At 44.3% G+C, this 15,579-nt stretch overlaps 1 protein-coding gene across 2 annotated transcripts; it reads left to right on the top strand.

Annotated features, from left to right (window-relative positions):
* Positions 1–10,925: 10,925 nt before the first annotated feature.
* ATP5MC1 (ATP synthase membrane subunit c locus 1) lies at positions 10,926–13,633 on the top strand. Of its 2 annotated transcripts, none has more exons than XM_069481267.1 (5): positions 10,926–10,984; positions 11,553–11,602; positions 12,518–12,595; positions 12,952–13,130; positions 13,410–13,633. In XM_069481267.1, exons 2-5 carry the CDS (start codon positions 11,564–11,566, stop codon positions 13,522–13,524), a joined length of 411 nt encoding a protein of 136 aa, XP_069337368.1. In that variant the 5' UTR covers positions 10,926–10,984; positions 11,553–11,563; the 3' UTR covers positions 13,525–13,633. The 2 variants fall into 2 exon arrangements, with proteins under 2 accessions (XP_069337368.1, XP_069337367.1); XM_069481266.1 differs by having other exon boundaries at positions 10,932–11,055.
* The last annotated feature ends 1,946 nt before the right edge of the window (positions 13,634–15,579 follow it).

The following is a 15,579-nucleotide window of genomic DNA, read 5'->3' as shown; positions in this document are numbered from 1 at the left end:
GAACAAAACAGGCAAAGATCCCTGGCCTGGGCCGGGCGCTATGGCTCACGCCTGTAATCCTAGCACTCTGAGAGGCCGAGGGGGGAGGATTGTTTGAGCTCAGGAGTTCGAGACCAGCCTGAGCAAGAGCGAGACCCTGTCTCTACTAAAAATAGAAAGAAATTATATGGACAGCTAAAAATATATGTAGAAAAAATTAGCCGGGCATGGTGGCACATGTCTGTAGTCCCAGCTACTCGGGAGGCTGAGGCAGAAGGATTGCTTGAGCCCAGGAGTTTAAGGTTGCTGTGAGCTAGGCTGACGCCACGGCACTCTAGCCTGGGCAACAGAGTGAGACTCTGTCTCAAAAGAAAAAAAAAAATCCCTGCCCTAGAGGAGTTGAGATTGTAGAAGAGATAAAGACGATCAATAGTAAGCATAACAAATGATTGCATTTGTTATAGTTAGAATGTGCTAGGAGGTGCCAAGTACCCTGGAGGATATAATAAAGCAGGGTAAGATGTTTAGGGAGAGCGAGGAAGATGCGATTGCAACTTTATTTTTTTTTTTATTTAATTTCCAGTAATTATCCCTTCACTATTTTTTTTTTTGTTGTTGTTGAGACAGAGTCTCACTGTTGCCCAGGCTAGAGTGAGTGCCGTGGCGTCAGCCTAGCTCACAGCAACCTCAGACTCCTCGGCTTAAGCGATCCTACTGCCTCAGCCTCCCGAGTAGCTGGGACTACAGGCATGCACCACTATGCCCGGCTAATTTTTTTTTTTCTATATAGATTTTTAGTTGTCCATATAATTTCTTTCTATTTTTAGTAGAGATGGGGGTCTCGCTCTTGCTCAGGCTGGTCTTGAACTCCTGACCTCAAGCGATCCACCCACCTCGGCCTCCCAGAGTGCTAGGATTACAGGCGTGAACCACCGCGCCCGGCCGCGATTGCAACTTTAAATAGGGAGATCAGACAGGCCTCATTGGACAGGCAAGATTAGAGCAAGACATTAAAGAAATGAGGGAATGAGCCCCGTAGGTATAAAGGGTATGAGCAAGGACATGCCTGGGGTGTTTGAGTCACAGCCAAAGGGCCAGTGGGGCTGGACAGTTGAAAGAGAGGAGGTCAGAGACTCGATGGGGGACCAAGTGGAGTAGGGTTTAAGGACTTGGACTCTGAGAAAAGTGGGAAGCCATTGCAGGATTTTGAGCAGAGGACTAACATAATGTCTGTCTGTCTTTCTTTTTTTCAGTGGCCATGCTAATCTGTGTATCGTTCCAATTTCAGTACATGTACTGCCGAAGCGAGCAAATCATGTACTTATCTCTTAAAAGGATCTCTCTGGATGCTGAGTTGAGGATAGATGATAAGGAAGTAAGTGAAAGCAGGGCCGGTGTTAGGCCTCTGCAGTAATCAGATGAGAAAATGAAAGGGGCTCGGGCCAGAGCAATAGCCCTGGAGCTGTAGAGAAGTGATCTGGTCCTCGGTGTATTTTGAAGGCAGAACCAGCATGGTTTCCTGGGATTGAATGTTCGGTGTAGGAGAAGCCAGCTTTGTTTAAAAAAAAACAAACAGAAACAAACAAACCCCAACAACAACAAAAAAAACCACCCAAACCTTGGCTCTCTCCAAAGGATCTCCCCTTGAGCTCCCTCTGCTGGACAAGTATGAAATTGCTTTTCCTTTTATATTAATAAAAATCCACAGATAGTTGTGGAATGAAACAAGGGTGCAGGGTTAGCCTTCCAAAATGAATTAGAGAAAGGCTCCCATTAGGCACCTCCACCCCGACTAGTCCCCATCCATACCCTGAGGCTAAGGCTTTTAACGGATGAGGAATTGGGATTTGTGAGCAGAGCCCCCTAGGCCGGGAAACTATCAAAGAAACGTAAGATTCTTGGTTTGGGCTTTTAGCAGAGATCCCCCAAATGAAACGCTCAATCCACCAGATTCTTAGGAATTATAACACCACAAAAAATATATAATGCTGGCAAACAGAGGCCTGAGATTTTCTTAAGCCAATGTTGAAGGAAGACTCAGTCCCAAACACACATACAAAGGATAGCAGGAAGATACTGCACAGCTCCTGGACAAACGGCCAAGTATGGTACTTTCCTAGGGCACCCCTTTTCTTCACAGTAGTTATTGTGATTGTCCTCTCTTTTTTTTGTTGTTGTTGTTTTTGTTTTTTTATTAATCTCATTTTACAGATTTTTTTTTTCTTTTTTGAGACAGGGTCTTACTCTGTTGCTCAGTACAGTGGCATGATCACAGCTCACTGTGTTAGGTGTGACCTCCATACGCGAGTGAGAAAGAATTCTCAGACAGTGATCAGGATATACAGAAGTAAAAGTTTATTTATTTCTCCGAGAAAGGAAGGAAGGAAGGAAGGAAGGAAGGGAGGAAGGAAGAGAGGAGAGAGAAAGAGAGAGAGGAAAGAAACGCTGGGCGGTAAGGAAAGTTGTTTGGTGGTTTTAAAGGGTAAAAATTGCTTTTTTTTTCTCTGCTTCAGCAGACTGATAACAAAAGTGGCTGCAAGATGTCAGGGAGTTCTTTATTTCTTTTTTTTTTTTTTTTTTCTGTGACGCTGGGTTATCTGAGTCCTTGTTGTTTTGGCAGGAACTGAGGCAGAGAGTTGGTGCAGGAAGTTCACGTCCCTACTATCCACTTAGGGCTCTTCAAGGCTGAGAAAGAACTCAGAAAACAAGTTAGACCACACGTGTTTTAATTAAACAAAGGGTAGTTGTGTTATGAATTTATTTCTCTTACTTTCTGTTTGATTGTTTACTTTTCTCTGTTAGGTATGTTATTAGCAAGACCACCTTTCATTCCCCTCCATTTGGTAAAAAAAAAAAAAAAAATTCTACTTAATGAACTCAAAATCTGGCAAATATGGGCAGAGGTCTTACCTTCACCTTCTATAGTTGCTTCCTGTGGACATGGAGGTTGAGAGGCCCCTACCTGAGCTCAGAGTTCATTTGGGTTACAAAGGACAAGGGAGTTGGTAACTGACAGCTTTGAAAGTAAGGTTAGAGGCAGAATGGGGGTTTCACTGAAGAGAAACAGGTAGAGCTTGAATTCGGCTTTGTATGAATGTTGCCAGATAGCGGAGAATGTAGGGTCCGAAAATGAGAGCTAAAAGCAAAACCACTAGAGGCCCTAATAAAGGAGTTAACCAAGAGAACCACAGCCACACATTGGATTTAAAATCCCACCAGTCATACCCACTAGAGGTTCCTTGTTCATGAAGCGTATTAGTTCTTTTTAGAATGTCTTAAATGTTAGTTTATATTTTCTCTGACTGGTTAATAAAGAAACAGCAGGGCCAGGCATGGTGGCTCACGCCTGTAATCCTAGCACTCTCGGAGGCCAAGGCGGGAGGATCGCTCCATGTCAGGAGTTCGAGACCAGCCTGAGCAAGAACGAGACCCCATCTCTACTAAAAATAGAAAGAAATTAGCTAGACAACTAAAAATATATATAGAAAAAATTAGCAGGGCATGGTGGTGCATGCCTGTAGTCCCAGCTACTCAGGAGGCTGAGGCAGGAGGATCGCTTGAGCCCAGGAGTTTGAGGTTGCTGTGAGCTAGGCTGATGCCACAGTACTCTAGCCTGGGGAACAGTGCAAGACTCTGTCTCTGCCGGGCGCGGTGGCTCACGCCTGTAATCCTAGCACTCTGGGAGGCCGAGGCGGGTGGATCGCTCGAGGTCAGGAGTTCGAGACCAGCCTGAGCAAGAGCGAGACCCCGTCTCTACTAAAAATAGAAAGACATTATATGGACAACTGAAAATCTATACAGAAAAAATTAGCCGGGCATAGTGGCGCATGCCTGTAGTCCCAGCTACTTGGGAGGCTGAGGCAGTAGGATCGCTTAAGCCCAGGAGTTTGAGGTTGCTGTGAGCTAAGCTGACGCCACGGCACTCACTCTAGCCTGGGCAACAAAGTGAGACTCTGTCTCAACAACAACAAAAAAAAGACTCTGTCTCAAAAAAAAAAAAAGAAAAAGAGAAAAAGAAACAGCAATCTTCTAGCATAGCACATGTACCTCTATGATTAGCAGTTAAGAGATCAAGAGCTCACCTATTTTGCAAAACAACTCCTACCAGGGAATTTATTTGTTGCTGTAATATACTAATTTGTTGCGCTAAGTCCATGGCTGTTTGGCTTATTTCTAAAGACAATCTTTGTACTGTGAAGATTGAATTAAATAAGTCAGTGGTGTCAGTAGCAAGCCCTGTTATCACTCCAATTATTGTATACCATAGCATACTATTATTAGAGCTCACAGTCCTGAAGTTTTCTATCGGGTGAATTGGAGTCTGGCATCTGAGATGCGCTGGCAGGGGTCGGCCAGCGGAGTCTCAGGGTGTTTGTGGTGGGTGGAAGAAGGCTCCTCTGGAGGATCTGTAGGTTTGCGCTACAAGAGATGAATCCAGGATGGAATTCCCAGAAGTTTAGCTGCAATGGGAGTGGTAAGAATTACTTGAAAAGGGCCCTACACAAGGGTTATAAGGGGCCTGTGTGTTCTGGGAAATCTGAGTAAGATCCAGTCTCCAGGCTGTAAGTGTTGTGGTCCCTTTAAATTCAAAGGTTGAGGTTGAGGAAGGTGTGTGTCTGCATATTCCCTAAGAAGCTGCCGGGTCAGCTCAACTGCTGGCAAGCAAGTGCTGAGAGGGCTTGGGGACGTCATATGGGTATAAATCTCTTTCCTCAAAGTTTAGTTTTAAGTGAGTTTTTAGTGTTTACACTGTTGCTAGAACTAGCTGTTTCAAGCGGCCTTGAATTTTTGATAACATAGACATAGACAGCTTTATCTTAATGCCTGGTAACTTGGCAACCACAGCTTGGGCAGGCAAAAGACAGACAGTTCAACAAACTTTTCATTTTAACTCTATAGTGGCAGATGGACCCTTTGAGTTCTGAACTTTTGATATATTTTGCCCATTAGTTTAAGCATGTGTACAAGAACAGAACAGAAGTTTCAAACATAAGTCCCATAACTGAGAACAGGAAATTTTGTTGTTTCAACCGGAAATTAAAATTATAGCCAAAAAAAAATTATAGCCACTTGATCACATACAAAATTCTTTCATAAATTCCCGTCCACGAATTCCATCACAACCTACACAGACCATCTGTGACACATTTGAACTTTCTGTTTTTGTCCCAATTTTTCCTTTTTAAAAGCATGGGCCAGGCCACATCATCTCTTACCTAGATTATTACAACATCTAACTGGTGTCTCTGCTTATACCCTTGTCCCCCTTTACCCACTCCAATATTCTAGTCTCAGAGTTATCCTTTTTTTTTTTTTTTTTTTTTTTGAGACAGAGTCTCACTCTGTTGCCCGGGCTAGAGTGAGTGCCGTGGCGTCAGTCTAGCTCACAGCAACCTCAAACTCCTGGGCTTAAGCGATCCTACTGCCTCAGCCTCCCAAGTAGCTGGGACTACAGGCATGCGCCACTATGCCCGGCTAATTTTTTGTATATATATATTTTAGTTGTCCATATAATTTCTTTCTATTTTTAGTAGAGACGGGGGTCTCACTCTTGCTCAGGCTGGTCTTGAACTCCTGACCTCGAGCGATCCACCCGCCTCGGCCTCCCAGAGTGCTAGGATTACAGGCGTGAGCCACCGCGCCTGGCCGAGTTATCCTTTTAAAACATAAATCAGACTATGTCACTCCTCTATCCAAAGCCCTCTAATGGCTCACCATTTCACTCAAAGGAAAAGCCAAAGTTCTTGTAAGGCCAACAGTTGCAAGGCCTCCTCTCCAACCCCTGCTACCACCCCCACTGTCTCTCTGACTTCATCTCCAATGACTCCCTCGCTCTTGCTTCCTCTTTTCTACCCAAACTGGCTCCTTGCTGTTCTAGAACAATGTATTAATCATGCTTCTGCCACAGGGCCCTTGCACTAGCAGTTCTTTCTACCTAGAACACTTTTACTTCAAATATGCTCATAGCTTACTTCTCCTCCTCCAAGTCTTTGTTCAAATGTTATTTCAGTGGAATTTTCCATTGTGGATAAATTGTTTTTCCTTTGTGGTAGCTTTTAATATCTTGTCTTTGGGGAGTGGTCTATAGTTTCACTACAATGTAAATAGGTGTAGATTTTTCCTTTTTATAATTATCCTATTTGTGCCTTGTTGTAATTTTTAAACCTGAGGATTCATATCTTTCATTAGTCTGGAAATTTCTCAGTCATTACATTTTCAAATATTGTCAAATATTTCAAATATTGTCTCTTTCCCATTTCCTCTTTCCCAATATTCTACTTAGATGGACGTTAGCTCTCATTCTGCCTTCCATGTTCCTTAACCCCCTTTCCTATTTTTGATCCTTCATTTCCCTGTTCTTCATTCTGAAGGCAAGATAGTTTTTTTTTTTAAAGTCTACCCTTCAAACGGTGTAGGCTTTTGAGGATCTTTATTTGGAAATTTCTATTCGAACTCCCTATCTTGTACAGGCCCCAAACCTTTCTGTCCCCATGGGGAATTAAAACTCAAGCCACTTAATTTCTGTAACTGACACCTCTTTCTTTCTTTTTGGACAGCATCTTGCTGTTAATATATCACCCAGGCTGGTCTCAAACCCCTGGCCTCAAGTGATCCTCCTGCTTCAGCTTCCTGAGTAGCTGGGACTACAGGCACGTGCCACTGCACCCCACTAACACCTTTTTCTCTATCCCATCATATTCCCAACCATGGCGGCTTCAGCTTAATATTACATGTTTACTGCTCTGGTTTTATATTCCCTCTTTGTTTTGGGTCCCTAAGGACTTTCTTTAGTTTCTTGTGAGCTCAGCCATGCATTTAAAAGCTAGCATTTATCACCATGAACCATCACTGCCCTTCTCCCCTCTGCCACCCCTCAAAAATGCTCCTTTTATGTTTATTACTATTATTGTTACAGAACATATTGTCACTAGCTGGGTCATTTGGCAGGGGAGGTGTTGCTTTCGACTGAGAGAAATTGGTAATTTGGATACAATATAGAATACATTTTCTTTTAGCTGTCAAAAATAAAGCTATACATCTAAAAGTATTTGTTATGTTAATATTTTATGTAGATTTTTTTTCTATTTCTTCTTTTTTTATTTCAGAGTATTAGAGGGACTGTAGCATTTTTATGTGTTATAGCAGGACGGTTTTCAGAATATTTAGTCTGGCAATATTGTCAGACGTATAGCAGTCATATTTGTGCTGTCCCTTGGCCATGGCTGATTGGTCTAGGATTGGACACACCAACTCTCCTTTGTGATTTTATACATGTTGTTCACTCTGCCTGGAATACCCTCATCTGTTCTCACCCTTTCCCTTGAAATATCTAGCTAACATATATTTATCCACAAAACCCAGCTCAGAAATCACTTTTTTTCAAAAAGCCTGCCTTGTTTCTCTCTAGATGGAGTTAGTTCCTCCCTTCTTTGTACTTTGCAGATAGTTTTATTGTGATGCTCATTAACATAATAGTTTTAATTATTTGTTTCCATATTTATTTCCCTGCTAATTTTAAGTAGCTTTAGGGCAGAGATTGGTCTTATTCATCTTGAGTATTCCTAGCACCAAGGACAGTGCTTGGAATGTGTTAAGTGTTCAAAAATGTTTGTTGAATTGAATTCCTGAAGAGTGAGGAACTGGGCTTGAAAGAAAAGAGAGAAGATCTGAAATAAGACTAGAGGTGGAAGAGGAAGGTCTTAAAAGAAGAGCTAGACATGGCTTCAGAAAGAGGGACCTGCTGCCTTATCATCTACAAGTTTGCCCTTTCCCTTCTTCATCAAAAGCATTTCTGCCTACTCAGGAATCTTCTCAGATCTCCCACAGAAGCCGTCTGGCCTCCGCCAAGCCAGCTGGTATAAATCCCAAGATATCAGGCCTAGACTTAAGGCTTCCCAACTACCTGCCACTTCGCACATCCTCTCCTGTTTACCAGGATGTCTTCCTTCGATAATAAAAAGAGCTCTTCTGCATATATTAATACTATCTCATTTACTCCTTCTAACAGTTCTGTTGAAAAAGGCATATCCCCATTTTACAGATGAAGACACAAAGTCTTACAGAGGTTAAGACTCAAATCACAATAGTAAGTACTCGTGTCAGGATTTGAATCTTGCTTGTTTAACTCCAAAATTCACATTCTAAACGTGGCACTGAACTTGCCTGCCTTCCAGGGTCACAGGGTAAACTTGATGACTTTGAATATAGGCTTCATGTAGAGCTATGTGACAGATACGTATGTGGAAAAAAATTAGTACAGGTAGACAAAGTCAGGAATGATCCAAATGAAAATATAACTTGCTCTAAAGTAGTAACAGAAAGGGAATATTCACTGACCACCAACCTGTGTCTGGCATTTATTTTATCTCATATTTCTGCAAGGTAGGTATTATTAACCCTATTTTATAGGTTCCCCAGTTTTTCGGAATGGTTAAGAGCTTGTCCTTTTGGACTAGGCACAGTGGCTCACACCTGTAATCCTAGAATTCTGGAAGGCCAAGGCAGGAGGATCTCTTGAGGTCAGGAGTTTGAGACCAGCCTAAACAAGAGCAAGACACCCGCCCTCCCACCCCCCGCCATCTCTACTGAAAATAGAAAAAATTAGCCGGGCATGGTGGCACATGCCTGTAGTCCCAGCTAGGGAGGCTGAGGCCGGAGGATTGCTTGAGCCCAAGAGTTTGAGGTTGCTGTGAGCTAGGCTGACGCCATGGCACTCTAGCCTGGACAACAGACTGAGACTCTGTCTAAAAAAAAAAAAAAAAAAAAAAGCATTTGTGCTTTGGACCCAGGCAGACCTGGGTTCAAATCTGAGAACAATATTCCATAAAATGGGGTAATCTGTAAAATGGGGCTAATAATACCCCAAAGAGTTGTTGCAAAGGTTAAATCACACAATAGGCGAAAGTATCCAGCACAGTGTTTGTCATATGATAAGATCTCAATAAATGGCAGCTTATAACACTAAAGCCAAGACAGACTTAATAATCTGCTCAGAAGTACATAATAGCAGTTATGTGTTAGAGCCCTGATGGGAATTCAACGATGTGTGATTCCAAAACTCAACACCCTTGCCATTATACTATGCTGGCAGGATGTTTTAAGTCTCCATATAATTTTTTTTTTCCCTCTAGAAACAGAGTCTTGCTATATTGCCCAGGTTGGAGCACAGTGGCTATTTACAGGTGCAATCATAGTGCACTGCAGCCTCTAACTCCTGACCTCAGCCTTTCAAGTAGCTGGGACTACAGGTGTGCAACACCACACTTGGTTAGTCTCCACATATAATGTTTTTCTAAGAGTCCAGAGTTCTTTCTTGCCAGATTAGTGTAATTTTTAATATTTTTCTATTATAAATTTAATCCATACTCATAAAGATATAAATAAACTGTATCACATCCTCCAGAATGAACTATTAATATTTATTTTCTGGCCGTGCTCATATCTGTAATCCTAGCACTCTGGGAAGGGGAGGTGAGAGGATCACTGGAGCTCAAGAGTTGGAGACCAGCCTGAGCAAGAGCAAGACCCCATCTCTACTAAAAATAGAAAAATTAGCCGGGCATTGTGGTATGTGCCTGTAGCCCCAGCTACTCGGGAGGCTGAACAGGAGGAACAGGAGGATTGCTGGAGCCCAGGAGTCTGAGGTTGCAGTGAGCTATGATGACATCACTGCACTCTAGCAGGAGCGACAGAGCGAGACTCTGTCTCGAAAAAAATTTTTTTTAATTTTCTTCCAATCTTTTTCCAAAGTATATTTTTTCATAATGCTATACATAGTTTTGCATTTTTCATGTCTTACATTATAAAAATTTTCTCAATATAAGATACTTTTCAAAAACGTGATTTTATTTCATGTTTGTTTCTGCTTATTTCATCAAATGAACACACTATGATTATTTCACCATTTACCATCGGTGGAATATTTACTTGTTTCCACTTTGACAAATTCTGCAATGCATATCCTTTTCAAGGAATCTTTGCATTTCTGATTATTTCTCCAGGATAGATTCCTAGAAGGAGTATTACTGGGTCAAAGTGGATGGACCATTCAAAGACTTTGAATAAAAATAAATATTGCCAAGTAGCTTTCAAGGAAGGTTTTCTAATTCCTACTCTCACCAGCAATATAGGAGAGCGCGCGGCTCACTAAGAACTCCGCTCTTTGGAGCAGTGCAAAATGGTGCGTTTAAACTTCTGTTTATTTGATCAGCAAGGCTGAACATTCTTTCCTGCAATTCGTATTTCTTCCTTAGTGAATTGCCTGTTCCCATCTTTTGCTCGTTTTTCTACAAGGGTATTGTTTTATCCTCACAGTGTTGTTTTAACAATATAAAAACATTTTTTGAAAAACCATTTGGTTGCTAGTCCCTGACTCCTGAGCACTGGCAGAGGCCCACAAAAACGCGCTCACCACTTGGTAGCTTTCCAGCCGGCTTTTATTCTCCATGGCGGAAGCAGAGGTTTCCACAAATCACCAGGGTGGGAATTACTGCAAAGGCGTCGGCTCTCCCTCTCGGGAGAAACATCTCGCGGGATCTCAGCTGTCCTTGGGGCCTCCGACACGACTTCAAATCCCAACATGCAACGCACCCCGAGGCCCGAGCGCCCGAATGAAGGCCCAGAGTCAAGGTCATGTGTCTGTCTGCGTCGTGCGTCCGGTCATCTCCCCACGCCTTTTTCTTCGGCTTCCACCTTGGTCGCCATTTTGTGCGGGAGGTTATGGAACCTCTGAGTCCCACCGACTCTATGGTCGAGAGGTTCGGGGATCGACCAATCGTAATCCAGATCTCGGAAGAAAACCCCGCCTCTACCCGCATGGAGGCGGGAATTGCCACGAAGCTCCTGTGGAGAGAGAGGAAGGAGCTACGGAGAACCAATAGAAAAGGAGGAATCGATGACTCTAACCAATGGAGACGCGGGGGGATTGCGGCCAATGAGAGTGGAGGGGCCCCAGGACACGTGGGTGGGGGAGCGGAACGCTGAGACCAAGGGCTAAAGCGGAGAGGTGAGTCAGTCACCTTGAGCAGGGCGATCGCTGGTGGGCCGAGCAGGGGCTGCAGGGCAGAGGGAGTGCAGGTGACTTGGGGCCAGGAGCCAGCGATCGGCAGGGTTGTGGGCTGGGCTGTGTGGAGGGGCATTTGCCCCCAGTGCGGGGAGAGGCGATGAGATCCTATATATACAGCCTGATCAATTAATGTTAGTTACCAACAGTAATGAGCGATTACTGCCCCGGCTGGGGCGCGTCGAGGACAGCTGTGTAAGATGGGAAGGGCCTTACGCGACATCTGCCCAGTGTCGGCCTCCAGTCTTCCTGGGAGACCATCCCCTTTCGCAACATTTCCCTCCTGGGGCTCGGGCCTCCTTCCTTTACTTCCCATCTCCGTGATTTCCCGTGCAGACCGGCCGCGCTGTCTCTCTGACCTCTAATGCCCTCTTCAGCTGGGGCACGGTGCAAGGAAGAGCGTGGTCCAGAGAGGTCGGCCGGGGGTGAAGGGGACGACCGAAGGTCGCCACTATAAGCAAACAACCAGGGTCCCAATGGAATTATTATTACTTTTTTTCCCCCTCTGCAGACTGAAAAAAAATGCAGACCACCGGGGCACTACTCATTTCGCCGGCTCTGGTAAGCTGCGGCTCCGGGGTGCTCTGTAGTGCCAGCTGTGGTGTGGGCGCCATCAATGTTTAATGAATGAACTGAGAGAAGCTTGGCGTCCTGATGATGCTGGCTCTTTGGGGAATTTGTAGGATGTGATGAAGGTAACCCCTGTTTATTTGGGCCTGTAAACCAAGCTGTCTTGGCTTTAGAATGTTGTCAGAGGGCCTAGATTTGACTTTTACTCCCCAGCCTGGCTTGGCCATAGCCAGACAGCCCACTAAATCAGAGGTTCTCAACCATGGCTGCACATTAGAATCATCTAAGCAGCTTTTTAAAATCCTTATGCCCAGGCTGCACCTCAAACCAGTTGCATCAGACGTTGGCAATGGGGGTGGAACCCAGGTATCTATACTTTTTAGAACTCCCCAGGTGATTCCAATGTGCAGCCAAGTGTGAGAACCACCGCACTAAAAAGTATTTGAAGAAAGCCATGTTACAGGTGACCTTTCTTGAATGGCTGTTCCAGGACTGTCACTAGGCTTAGCAGCCCATTCCATTCAGGGTGTGCGGCATTAAATACATTTTAGCAAAATAAAATTTCTCCTTTTGATTACTTTGGTGATCTGGGTACAAACTCTTTTTATACCTGCTTTGATATTAGTGTGGGTTTCTGTTCTGGGAAATTGATTAAGGCTCTGCCCAAAGAAGTGAACTTTGGTACATGCTTTTGAATGGTGAAGGTTGCCACTGCTGACTACACCAGGCTCTCAGGATAATTGTCTCTGGTGTGGACCTACTTGGTAGAAATAGGAATAACTGGCCTTGAAATACATTGGACTTTCTCTGTTTATGATGTTGTAGTCATTTTTGACAGACCTTGGCAATTAGGATTTTTTTTTCTTGCCTGATTTGGTGGTGGAATGTGTCTTTTTAATTTTACAGATCCGCTGTTGTAGCAGGGGTCTAATCAGACCTGTGTCTGCCTCCTTCCTGAATAGGCCAGAGAATCCATCTAAACAGGTGAGGGAGGAAGGGCCCTCTTAGGAATGTCCCCAGACAGGGCTCCTTCAGGTTGAGTTGCCTTTAGGCCAAATTAGGAGAAGAGTTAGTCTGTGGTTCTTTTATAGTTCTAAGTCCCCCAGGGCGAGCATTGTATGTGCGGTTTGCCTGACCCATGAAATTTCCCTAGGCCTGTCTAAAAACAGACCCTAAGACTAATTTCTAGCATACTCTGCAGTCAGAGCATTCTTTATTTGCCAGGCAGTTTGCCAACAGTTTGAGAGCTCAGGTGGGTGGGGTGAGAGTGTGAAGTCAGCCACCTGTCCTTGTGCCTCACTATCCCCTTGCACTCTCTCCTTCCTTACTGCCCCTCCTAGCCGTCCTATAGCAGCTCCCCACTCCAGGTGGCCAGACGGGAGTTCCAGACCAGTGTTGTCTCCCGGGACATTGACACAGCAGCCAAGTTTATTGGTGCTGGGGCAGCCACAGTTGGTGTGGCTGGTTCAGGAGCTGGCATTGGAACGGTGTTTGGCAGCTTGATCATTGGCTATGCCAGGTAAGTTTGGGTGGCCCAGAGCATCGCATCTCCCACTGTAAGTTTCACCCTATTTGGGAGAAGTCTCGGCAGGAGGGGATCCCTTCAGGAGCCATGTCAAACTTGGCTCACTTAAACTTACCAAGTTGGCCCACTCTGCTTGCCCATCCAAACCCTCAGAATGTGTGCAGGCTGGACCCTCTCCCAGTCATAGCCCTCCCCATTCACCTTACCTTCCTGTGTCCTCCACTGGTATCCGTGCCCTCACCTTGTGCTGGCATCCATCTCTGTCCCTGACAGGAACCCGTCTCTCAAGCAGCAGCTCTTCTCCTATGCCATTCTGGGCTTTGCCCTGTCTGAGGCCATGGGGCTCTTCTGTTTGATGGTCGCCTTCCTCATCCTCTTCGCCATGTGAGGCTCCATGGGGGGGGTCACCTACCCATCCCTGCTGCTGCGACTCCATGCCATTCCTGGTGCTGGGGTGTGCTAAGCTTTACCATTAAACACAAGTTTCTCTAAACCCATGTCTGTGCCTCTGTCCTTCGACTTGGGGAGGGCCTTGGTGGAAAGGTGGGAAGAGGGGATTGGGTCAGCCATCGGTGATTAGGAACTCCTCAGGGCTGAGAAGTAGCACTGCCATGGCTGTAAGGACACAGAGGGGTCGTGTCATCTCCCAGGCGGAATGTGGATTTATCTGAGTAATGGTAGTTGTTGCTTTTTCCCCTTCAAACTTAGTACAGTTGGCCCTCTGTATCCATGGGTTCTGCATCCGTGGATGGTTGTGTCTACACTGAACATGTACAGACTTTTCTTCCTTGTCTTTATTCCCTAAGCAGTACAGTATAACAACGATTTATACAGCATTTGCGTTGCATTAGGCATTATAAGTAACCAAGAGATGGTTTAAAGTATATGGGAGTATGTGTATAAGTTATATGCAATTATTAATACTACCATTTTCTATAAGGGACTTGAGCATCCTTGCATTATTGGTATCTGTGTGGGGGTCCTGGAACCACTTTCCCCCAGATACCAAGAGACAACTATATATTGATTTGTAACATTTTTGAAAGGCTTACTTTGCACCGAGCTCTATACCAAGTGTTTTACATTTATGTCAACAACCCTATAAATTATAAGCACACCTGTTGAACCCGTTTTACAAATGAAAGACCTAAGGTTTAGGGAAACAAAATAACTTGTCCAATATCACAGAGCTGGTAAGTGGTGGAGTTAGGAATTCCCCCCAGGCCAGCTTAAACTTGTAACTGCACTGTTGTCCCATCTTTTTTTATTCATTTTGGTTGCACACAATTAAGGTAGTGAAAATAGGGAAACATACTCCCAAAGAAGTTGTACAGCCTGTTAAAGGTGGAGGAAGGCCTCTATCTGCTTCTGTTGTAAGTTTCATTTTCATTATCAATGAGCCTTTCTTAGAGTATCTAAATGTTCCTAAATAAAGCAGATAAGGTACACAAACTCTGTTCTTGGAGAATTTATAATCTTAGCTTTGCTAGGGATAAAAAAGGGTATTTTCAGGGGATGCACCAACTAATGAATTGTTTAGGGAGCTTTGTGCAGCATTTTTCTTGTGCTCTCGAAGTTTATGCCTATTCTCCCCACACGTGGCTAAAATGGGACATGTAACCCAGGTAAAATACAGCTAAGCTGACATCAACAGCTGCTGCTTCTCTAAGCCCTAGCGGGAGCATGGACACAAAATTACTGCAGAGGTGCTGGGTTTGCTTCAAATTGGATAGTTTCAAAAGGAATAGTAACTTATAAATGGAACCTATTTCGTGAGAACCTTATATCTCAATCTAAATACAAAAATTCTGTGAAATAATGAAACCAAGACCATTCTTAATCAGTGTTAAGAACACCTTCCTGGCCGGGCGTGGTGGCTCACACCTGTAATCCTAGCACTCTGGGAGGCCAAGGCCGGTGGATCCTTTGAGCTCAGAGTTCAAGACCAGCCTGAGCAAGAGCAAGACCCCGTCTCTACTAAAAATAGAAAGAAATTATATGGACAGCCAAAAAAGTATATATAGAAAATATTAGCCGGGCATGGTGGCACATGCCTGTAGTCCCAACTACTCGGGTGGCTGAGGCAGGCAGATTGCTTGAGCCCAGGAGTTTGAGGTTGCTGTGAGCTGGGCTGACTCCACGGCACTCTAGCCTGGGCAACAGAGTGAGACTCTGTCTCAAAAAAAAATAAAATAAATAAAAATAAGAACACCTTCCAAAAAAAACGTCATGCAGGTAAGGTGCTAAGCACCTTTCTAGGGGCCTAGGGGGGAGGCAAAGAAATCTAAAGTCCTTGCCCTCAAGGAGTTTGGGGCATCAGCAAAGTGGAAACAAGTAGACAACGCCCTACATTATGGTATTTGTGGATACAGAAGGTATGTGCTATACAAGTTCCAAGAGGAAAAAGCAAGGAGGCTAGTGTTGTGATAACATGGGCTAACAT

This window comes from Eulemur rufifrons, chromosome 9, assembly GCF_041146395.1.
Source record: "Eulemur rufifrons isolate Redbay chromosome 9, OSU_ERuf_1, whole genome shotgun sequence".
Classification (NCBI taxonomy): domain Eukaryota; kingdom Metazoa; phylum Chordata; class Mammalia; order Primates; family Lemuridae; genus Eulemur; species Eulemur rufifrons.
The sequence above is the reverse complement of the archived record's forward strand: the minus strand, read 5'-3'. Positions and strand labels throughout refer to the sequence as shown.

Coding starts and splice junctions, on each gene's coding strand:
- ATP5MC1 (XM_069481267.1), top strand. CDS start 11,564: ATGCAGACCACCGGGGCACTACTCATTTCGCCGGCTCTG. Junction 11,603..12,517: donor TACTCATTTCGCCGGCTCTG/GTAAGCTGCGGC, acceptor TTAATTTTACAG/ATCCGCTGTTGTAGCAGGGG. Junction 12,596..12,951: donor CAGAGAATCCATCTAAACAG/GTGAGGGAGGAA, acceptor TGCCCCTCCTAG/CCGTCCTATAGCAGCTCCCC.